This window comes from Olea europaea, chromosome 5 (genome assembly GCF_002742605.1).
Source record: "Olea europaea var. sylvestris chromosome 5, O_europaea_v1, whole genome shotgun sequence".
Lineage (NCBI taxonomy): Eukaryota > Viridiplantae > Streptophyta > Magnoliopsida > Lamiales > Oleaceae > Olea > Olea europaea.
This window is the reverse complement of record NC_036241.1, coordinates 4,443,618-4,454,554: the sequence shown is the minus strand read 5'-3', so window position 1 is coordinate 4,454,554 and position 10,937 is coordinate 4,443,618. Positions and strand designations below refer to the sequence as shown.

At 33.7% G+C, this 10,937-nt stretch overlaps 1 protein-coding gene across 1 annotated transcript in view; it reads left to right on the top strand.

The window, feature by feature from the left end:
* The first annotated feature begins 1,339 nt into the window (after positions 1-1,339).
* The window catches only part of LOC111394151 (probable WRKY transcription factor 40), a 15,861-nt gene continuing 6,263 nt past the window's right edge, over positions 1,340-10,937 (top strand). Inside the window, exons 1-3 of the mRNA XM_023019921.1 lie at positions 1,340-1,461; positions 2,004-2,115; positions 8,082-8,399. Coding sequence (XP_022875689.1) covers positions 1,340-1,461; positions 2,004-2,115; positions 8,082-8,399 — 552 coding nt within the window. The remainder of the gene's footprint in view (positions 1,462-2,003; positions 2,116-8,081; positions 8,400-10,937) is intronic.

Genomic DNA, 10,937 nt, shown 5'->3' with positions numbered 1-10,937 from the left:
CCTATGGTTTAATATCCCTGCTTATTGTTAATACATTTTACAAGCTAGATTGATTGTATACCGTTGTTTTTAATGTCTGCTATTCACGATGGAATATCTTAGCCCCCGTTTGGCCTCCATTAATTTCCATTCAATTTCATTTCATGTTTTTCTCTCTATTATTTTTCATCACACAATCTTTCATAAAATAATATTACACGTAAATAAAAAAAATTTCCTTCTTTTTCAACCACTCATTTTTTTAAAAAAAAAATAATAATAATATTCCAACCATTTTCATTTCTACAGAATGAGGGCCAAATGAGGACTTAATGAAATATTTATTGTTTGGTTTATAGAAATTAAAAAAGCAAGTTATATTAAGGATTGCACTAAATGTAATTTAATTTATACATATTAATGGACAACATTCTCTTATCACGATTGATTGTTCAGGGTTAGCGAAGCCTATTTCTTTTCTTGCTTCATTATAAAAAAGGTGGACTCATATGCCACCTGTTTGACAAATTGTCTCAATGAAAACCCAAACCTACCAAATATTCAGCCAATCACACCATATAGACAGCATTTTTTTTTAATTAAAATGTTCAGAAATTGTTATAACTTAAAGCACAACAAGAATAAAGTTGAAACCCTAGACCTCAAAATAGTACAGAGTCAACATGTTCGATTAATTGTCTCGACCAAAAAAACAAAAACTAATCATCACGCTATTCCACCTAGTCAATGCAAAACACAAATCCCACAAAAACAGGCAAGTAATCAACCCATTACCTTAATCTAGGGATGATAATTGGGCTCGTCGACTCGGACAGCCAATGGCTAGGCCCGAAAAAAGCCCGAACCGGCCAGGTCCAAGGCTCGAGCCGAGCACCATTTTGGGGGAATAGGCTCAAGTTGGGCCGGCCCACGAAAAAAATAGAAAGAAAAAATTTGCCTGTTTGGCAGTTATTTTAGCTACCATGCTGCCTATTTGGTAGCTAAGAGGGGAGAAAATTAAAAAAAAAAAAAATCCAAAAAATCAAGCCATCGCGGCTCGGCTCAGTAAGGTCCGAGCCGAAAGCTCGGATCATTTTTTGGCAGAGCTTTTGCTCGGCTTGAGCCAAAAAAAGCTCGCTTTAGAAAAGCCAGAGACGAGCCCTAACCGGGAATTTCGGCTTACGAGTCGACTCGACACGACTCATTGACACCCCTACCTTAATCCCATTTCTCACCAACTTCTTGAAACATATGCTCCTTCTCAAGCAGCAACCCTATTTTGGGAATCAAGTTGCGAATTCTTGGGGCGGGGATAGACGTGGCATCAAAGGTTTCTTCAATGCTATTGACGAAATAAACTATGATCATCGGAGGGTATTTGTCGGTGCGGCGCTTGACCTGGACCTGGCATGATAGGTTGGATTCCTTGGCCTTGCGAACATTGCATTGTGCTAAGAACTCCATGGACGAGGCAATGCGTGGGTAGGTGCATTGAGTTCACCTTCGACGAAAACTTCCATATTTTTCTTTGTGTGTTTGACTTTGTATTGCTAAATAAGCAATTCTTAAATAATGACGCGAAATTAAGTCAAATAGTTATCACAAAATTTATAATTATAGCCTTTGATTAGAAAAATAGTATAAACATAAATATTTTTTTTTACCTAAAAAGCCCATTTTTGGTTTTACTAAAAGTTAGATTTCTAGTATGTTTTTAAATGGAAGCTAATAAAAAACGTTGTCAAAAAGTTGATATGTGTGATTGAAAAGAATAATAATACTGCCTAGCACTAGAAGTGCTATAACACCAGTCTAATTGGTGTTAAAAAGCATTACTCGATTAAAAACGAGTTTGAAAAAAAATGTATTTCAAGAAATGAGGATTAAATAAGAGACTAGTAACTTACTAAAATACTCTTGACTATACATCACATGCACAAACCAATCCCCAAATTCAAGTCAATTATCAATTTCAATATCAATTGTTTTCTTCCCCTTCTTGGTTTTTGGTGTTGTTTGTGAAGGATGCCTATCATTCTTGTGCCGTTTTCATCGCACACACCACCACCACTGCGTGCACTCGCCGACAGGCCAGGTCTGGCCCAAAGCCACCTAGGCAGTGGCCTTGGGCCTCTGGTTATAAGGGGACCTCAAAAATGTTTTGAAAGCCCAAAATAATTATCTCTATGAAATATGCAAATTACATTTGGTACTAATATAAATTCTAAATTCATTTTTACTATCCACCTTTTAATTCTGGAAGTACATTTAGTTTTTAAGGAAAAATGAGTAATTTGATAAAGCAAAATAGCATAAATTAGCTTGATAAATGAAACATTTCAAAACTAATTAACGGGCTGTTTAAGGAATTAAGAAATTCCAAGAAGATTAATTAGCTACAATGAGGTATTTTTAGTGTTGTTTTACATAATATGTAGTATATATTATATATATAAATTTTTGCAGTATATCATAAGCTATTTTAAATTTAATGGTAAATATGATTTTTTCTTCTTCAACATGAAAATTGATTCTCAGAAGAATCAAATGGTAAGTAAGTACCATAGGTATAATGTTCCTCATCATGAAAATTTGCTTGATTCAACCAAGTTTGATGCTAATACGGTTGTAAAAAAAAATGATGTGTAGGGGCCTCACAATAATTTTTTTGCAAAACACGTGTGGGCCTCTTCTAAAGGAAAAATCAAATCAATGAGAATTTGGTTCATCCGAACCATATACATCATGTACATCTTGCCTTTCTATGTTCCATAGACTTGTATGTAACTATTGAGAGAAGAAATTTTTTAATGGAAGAATCAATTATTTACTTGCACCAATCTTGACCCATTTTCAATGCATGAATGAAGATTGTTGTTTGCTATCCTCATAAATGAAGGCTTCTTCCGTTCCCATTTGATACAACGATTTCTGGAAAAAAAATCCAAGTGAGGTTGAGCGTGAAAAAAAAAAAATTATGAAAAAACCCTAGTATGGACAAATAAGCACTGGCAGATCCAATACCTAGCGAGCACTCGCGGCCATGCGTGCTGGATTCGCCGGCAACCAGTTTTTTTAGTTGAGAATAGATGAAATTTTTAAGTTATATTACTAATAATCATTTTTCATTCAAACGTTGCTTTTAGCCAAGTTGGTTAGCATTGGTACTTACATCTTGTAGGTCCCAAGTTCGATCCTTTACCAATCAACTTTTATTGTTCAATTTTTTTAGTTTTACAATTTTTACCAAATATTAATGGAATGAGGAGAAGGGGGATTCGAACCTGGAGCTATTGTTAAAATTACTAATGGTTTGACCATTATGCCGGTTGTTGAATTGGGACAATGGACTTAACATTTATATATATATTAGATCTTAGCTTGTTTTAATGCACTAATAAAGATTTGAACCCGAGCTCTTCTTTTGAATTATATAAAATTTGACAACAATGTCATTTGATGAATACAGTTTATTTTTTTAACAAAATTATATATGTTTAATTTCAACAAAATAATTGTTATATTTAAATTTTAGGTCTCGTTTGATTCCCATTTATTTCAGAATATATTTTTCTCTCTTTTATTTTCAACCATATATATTTCAATAAAATAATATTACACAAAATTCAAAATTTTTCCTTATTTTTAACCACATATTTTCCATCAATCCAAAATACATTTTTTGCCAAAAAAAAAAATTTACATCAAACGAGCTTGTAATATTTTATTGGGCCGACGGTCTGCGGTCGCCTGTGCTGACACAAAATTCTGGATCCGTTACTGTAAATAAGTAGATATAAGTTTTGAAAATAACAAGCATTGAAAGAGACGATAAAAAAAATTATGAAATAAGAAGATATAAGTTTTATACACTTAGCAAGATAAATACCTGCTTGGATGCTAAATGAACAACGTAATGATAAATGTTTCATGTCAATATGATCTTCTTCTTCTTCTTTTTTTTTTCTCTCTCTCTCTCTTTTAACTAAAACTTTGAGTCTGACAATGAATCCAATAATTATGGAATAAAAGATTAAATGAAATTCCAAAAATAAGTTGGGCATCGAATTTTAGGCAAATTCATTCAATTTATTTTGTGGAAGTGAAAGGAAAGTCCCTGATTTCTTCTTTTAAACACAAGGAATTATAAAGACGAAATATGGCAGAAAATCAGTTACTCTGAAATATTGTTCTAAACAACTCGAGTCTGATTCAATTTCACCTGGTAAGCATTAGGTTATTTTCACACTAAGTACTACACGAGTTAGTGCAATCCGCTTTTGGTATGTACGGCAAGAGGGTTTAATTGTATTGGACAATATTAAGAACGAAATAGAAGTTAAAATGCTATCCATTATACTATTCAAAAGCATAACAAACATGCATTATCTAGCAATTTTTGAGAAATTCATCATAATATTTGAATATTTGGGAGAAATACTGGTTAAGTTTAAAATCGTAGTTGCTCAAGGATTGATTGGAGGCTTCAACAAAATACTAATAATTGTTTTATGAGACATAGTAGTTGGTTAACCATTTAGAATATTGTAAAGATTGAATATATTAAGCCTCCCAGGGCACATCCAAGTTGGCGGAACAATCACATTGGGGGGCTCTGAACCCAAGTGTGGGGAGTTCGATTCCTGGTTGGAGCAGCCAAGTGATGTAATAACCAGAGGAAGGGTTGGAGCAGCTTGGTGATGTAATAATCATGGAAGAGGGTCCCTTTGGGGAAGGAGTAAAAGCCATGTGGGAACTTGGGAACCAACAAGGGCATAACCTGCGATTTACCTCCACTAGTCACTGAGGGGCCGGGGGCTAGAGGTCCAGGATTTAGTCCGGCTAAGTTGGGACACCTGGGTTATCAAAAAAAAAAAAAAAAGATTGAATATATTATTTTATAGTTTTTTATGTGTACCTTAGTGTCGGTGATTGCCAATGACATCATGGAAGGACATTAGTAATCATTGATGAACATGATGAAATATTAAAAATAAAAACTATAAATGCTTATTTGTCGACTTCCACCAATTGAAGCATCACCAAATAGATTGTCAATGATATAATTCTTAGTTCAAGTGCTACTAAGTATCTAGGTTTAATTCTCATTTGCTAAGGGATGGTAATTTAGCTCGTCGGTTTGAGCATCTCTTGATTCAGCTCGAAAAAAGTTCGAGTTGACTTGACTCAAGATTTGGTAGAAGGGAGCCGAGGCTCGGGTCGAACCCCATTTTGGCCTCAAGCTGAACCTTAATATATATATTATTCTTTTTAAAAAAAGAGCCGACTCTATCAGCTCGGCAAGGGTCGAGCCTCTATTTTTTGGCCAAGCTTTTGCTCAACTCAGCTCAACCAAAAAAAAAATCCGACTTAATTTTACTTTTCTGAGCCCAACCCTTGAGTTTCGATTCGACTCGTTGACATCCTTACATTTTCTTGTTCACATAATAAATTTTATGGCATTTCAATTATTCGATTGTTTTAGGGTTGTGGAGACAATTATCGTTATCGAAATCCCAAAAATTAAATTCCCGTATGTTGCTTGTCTCCATATTCGGAGTTTTCCTTGAGCATTACATAAAGTGAGAAAGAATTGAACAATTTTCAAAGTATCGACATTTTTCTTCATCACTAAGTAACTTCCAGGGACAAAGTGAAGAATAATGCTTATCAGAATGGTAAATACTTTCGAGAAATTTAGTGTCCATAGATACATGGATTGGCAAAGAATACCTCGAATGAGGTTGAATTCTTGTTTCAAATTCTCTTACCAAGCCTCTTGAACTCTTAATGATTATGCCATTTTTGTGTGATTTTCTTGCCAAATTGGAGGCCTAAGATTTGTGGTGCCTTTGTTATGTGTTTATTGAGTCGAACCTCTCACATCCTAATTGGTGTTACCATTAGTTTTAATAGGTTTGAACGGAAAAATGCCTGTCGATTGGCGACGTCACCATCGACAAATTTATTGTGGATTATAGAAGTCATGATTCACTCAATAAATATGGGCAAAATGGTGTGTGGAGGAAAAACAACTCCTATGCTACAACAACTAAAGGACATACAGTGGTTTAATTTTCATTTGCTAAGGGATGGTAATATAGCTTGTCGGCTCGTGATTCAACCCAAAAAAAGTTTGAGTAGACTCGAATTGAGATTCGATAGATCCGAGCTCGAGCCAACCCATGTGGTTCATTAATATATATATATATATATATATATATATATGTGTGTGTGTGTGTGTGTGTGTATATATATATATATATATATATATATATACACACACACATATATATATATATACATACATACATATATCCAACTCGGCTCGGCAAGACTCAAGCCAAAACCTTGGGTAGAGCCTCGATTTTTTAGCTGAGCTTTTGCTCGGTTCGGCAAAAAAAAAGCCCGACTTAATTTTACTATTTCGAGCCCGAGCCTTGAATTTCTACTCGACTCATTGACACCCTCACATTTTCTTGTTCACGTAATAAATCTCATGGCATTTCAGTTATTTGATTGTTTCAGGGTTGTGGAGATCATTATCGTTATCGAATTCCCAAAAATTAAATTCCCATATGTAGCAAAGTTTTGTCCCCATACTCGGAGTTTTCCTTTTGCGTTCCATAAAGTGAGATTGAATTGAACAATTTTCAAAGTATCGACATTTTTCTTCATCACTAAGTAATTTCCAAGGACAAAGTGAAGAATAATGTTTATCAGAATGGTAAACGCCTTCGTGAAATTTAGTATCTATAGATACATGTATCAGCAAAGAACACCTCGAATGAGACTGAATTCTTGTTTCAAATTCTCTTACCAAGCCTCTTGAACTCTTAATTGTTATGCCATTTTTATGTGATTTTCTTGTCAAATTAGAGGCCTAAGATTTGTGGTGCCATTGTTATGTGTTTATTGAGTTGAACCTCTCACATCCTAATTGGTGTTACCATTAGTTTTAATAGGTTTGAACGAAAAAATGTCTGTCAATTGCCGACATCACCACCGATAAAGTTATTGTCGATTATAAAAGTCATGTTTCACTCAATAAATATGGGCTAAAAGGTGTGAAGGAAAAACAACTCCTATGTTGCAACAACTAAAGGACATATAGTGGTTTAATTCTCATTTGCTAAAAGATAATAATTTAGCTCATCGGCTTATGATTCAGCCAGAAAAAAGTTCGAGTTGACCCGGATCGAGATTCGGTAGAACCGAGCCCGAGCCAGTCCATGTGGCTCGTTAAAATAAAAGGCAGCTTGTGTGTGTGTGTGTGTGTAAAGCCGACTCGGCTCGACAAGGTTCGAGCGTAAACCTCGGATGGAACCTCGATTTTTTGGTTGAGCTTTTGCTCAGCTCGGTTCGACTAAAAACATCTCGACTTCATTTTACTTTTCCAAGCCTGAGCCTTGAGTTTCAGCTCAACTCAATGACATTCTCACATTTTCTTGTTCTCATGGCATTTCAATTATTCGATTGTTTCAGGGTTGTGGAGATAATTATCATTATCGAAATCCCAAAAAGTAATTCCCATATGTTGAAAAGTTTTGTCGCCATATTTGGAGTTTTCCTTAAGCGTTCCATAAAGTTAGACTGAATTTAAAATTTTTCAAAGCATAGACATTTTTCTTCATCACTAAGTAACTTCCAAGGACAAAGTGAAGAATAATTCTTATCAGAATGTTAAACACCTTCGAGAAATTTAGTGTCCATAGATACATGTATCGGCAAAGAACACCTCGAATGAGGCTAGTGTAACGACCCAGACCTCTCGCTCAAGCCGTTAGATTACGTACTGTCTGCTTTGAATGGGTCTTGCGCCCACTTACCCCTCACGGCTTTCTGTCGCGTCCCCCAAGATTCGAACTCATAACCTTCCCCTTAAATAAGACTTAAGTTGAATGTTGGTACCAACGGCGGTAAGCATTTAACGAATGTTTGGTACACAGTAGTAGATAGAATTGAATGCTATAATTGAATAGATTTTAACTTAATTCGAAAGTAGATCGAATCAAATTAATCCTTTTCAACAGTTCTTGAATTTCTTCAATTTTCTCAAGATTTTTTTATTTGTAATTGTTTGTTACATGGTCTTTATGCAGGTTCAAAGAAGTATAAAGGATCAGTCTATTCTTGTAGCAACTTATGAAGGAGAGCACAACCATCCTCCCCCCTTGAAACCCAAGCAAGCTTCTAGCTCCAGCCGGGTGGTAACACTTAGCACGGTCCCTTGCTCGATGACCTCTCTAAACTCGTCTGCGCAGACCATTACACTTGATCTTACAAAACCAAAGCCAGCTACTGATTCAATCCGAAAAATGGGTACACAATTCCAACAGTATCTGGTGGAACAAATGGCTTCCACCTTAACACAAGATCTCAATTTCAAATCAGCACTTGCAGCTGCCATTTCAGGACAGGTTCTTCAACAAAATAGCCAGGCAGAAAATTTGTAGAATATCGAAGTATTTTGTTGTATATTATGACTATGCTGAAACTCGAACAGTATTTTAGTACACAGCTCTGGATAAAACTAGATAATTATAGAAAAAATTTAAGTTCTGTTTTGTTTTCTTCATGGTTTAGTATTGTTACAATCCACATCATCAAATGATCTAAAACTAAACCATGTTATGCGAATTTTCTAAACAGTTTGGAATATAAAGATTGAGCTTCCTTCTTTAACTAGAAACAACTAAATTCCAATAGTCTGGCCTGGATCAATCGTGGGACGAATATCGATATTGGATATATCACAGCAAAACTTTACGCTATTCCATCCAATTAGTACGTGGAAAAATCATATTGTGGGCGGTTACATTCTATTCCACGCATGTTGCAACAACTAAAGGACATACAGTGGTGGTAGTCGTTAGATCAACTAAGAAAAAATTGAACATCTCTCTCTCTCTCTCTCTCTCTCTTAATTCTTATTAAATATGTGTGATTGAGTAGTAATATTAAGAGACGATTGTGTAAATTGTAGTGCTTGAAACTATAGTGGTTCAATCAAGATTGATTTACAATAGAGAACAACAAATGCGGTTTGTTGTGTGTTCAAAAGGTTGTAGGGTCGTATATTGGCTTCATTTAAAAATTGTGCAAAGCATTAATCTACACCAATGTTCCAATGACCAAGAAATGGAGAATTCCATGCTTCAACTAGGGCTGTCAATAGATTGGATTTTAATCTGAATCCGATGAAATTAATGGGAGATTGATTTAGAGTTTCAATCCGATAACCTAATCGAGATCCAAATTCGATAATCCGTTAACTAAATGAAACAAATATGGATATAGGTCAATCCGATCGGATAACAACCCTATCCAATTTATTATAATAATATATTATATTTTTTATATTGTCGCGACACTGCTTTTTTCATTTTGAAAATTGTATGATACTTTACACGTAATTTTTAAATAATAAATAGTATAATATTTATAATTGAAAATTTTGAAGAGATTTAATTTTTTATTAATTAAAATAAGATAAAATTAATAATTAATTTATTGATTCGATTTACTATAGCAATGTTTTTTAACACAAAAAACTAACAATTAATATGTCCAAAAAAGTTACTTTGTTCAAATTGATATTATTTATAATTAAAATCTTATTGATGCTATGATTTTTTATGAAAATAATAAAATAAGCTAGTAAATACTTAGAATTAACAAATGATTATGATTAGTATCCCACATTGAAATATCACTAAACCATTGGAAGAAGAGAATCCCTTAAAAAGCTAGTATCCCATATTGGAATATCACTAAAATATTTCAAAAGAAGTCTCTTTTAAAAAAGAGTTAAAAGGAGCATCACATCGATAAAAAATAAAAATAAATAAAAAATAAAATAAAAATTGGGCATTCTAATATAATAAGTGAGCCCATCAAAATAATTCAAATATTTTTTAAATAAATAATTAATTAAAATCTTGTTGAACTATGATTTTTAATGAAAAAATAAACAAAAATTTTATTTTTCTAATTTTTTCAATTTCGGATCAGGTTATCGGACATAGCTAATCGAATTTTAATTTAACATTCAAATATTCATCGGATTATTGGGTCGGATCGAATTTTAGCAGATTCGATCCATATCCGATCGATTGACAGTCCTAACTCCAACTCTTTGGGGGCGAACATATCTATGCGGCGTGCTCTCAATTTTGCTTCTTTTATTTTTTTTCCTGTTTTGTTTTGGATTCTTGGTAATTAGTTGTTGGGCTTTAGGAAAATATCATTAAATGAATAATAACCGACAGAAGTGTATCAATGATCATCAACAGTATCACTATTAATAATTTGCCTATATCGTCCACTTATATTAATTTCCATCATATCTACCGTTGGTTATTCACTGAAGAAATTTTCATTAGTGATAATTTGCTTTACTAATTTTTAATTATTATTCTTGAAAAACCCTTTTCAATAATTGTATCCAAGGCCAACCAATTGTTGATTGCCTCTGAGAGATTCACGTCACCCACTATGTATCAATTTTGACCAATTTAATTGAAGAACTGTATACAGAAAAAAATAATAATAAATAACAATAATAAAATAAAATAAAATAAAATGAAAGTCATTTTCAATAAAGTTATTATATTATAGTAAGAACGTCTTTTAAAATAACATTTGGAAAGTAAATTTATTTCTTAGTCCGGGCTTACATACCCATCTTCATCCATTCAACATGAAGCTCGATTCCAAACCATATTGGGTTGTTTCATCCCTGACAATCGAACCCTTTTGAGATCATCATTTGTTATATCCCTAAAAATCGAGCTCAACACTAAAGTAGGGATGTCAATTCAAATCGTAAAAATTGAAAACTGTGATTAATCGAATCGAATGAGTCGAAAAAAATCGAACCGATGGTGCAATGAGGCAGATATGGTATTCAATTTTAGTGATCCGGTTCGAGATGGGGTAGGTATAGTATTTGCACC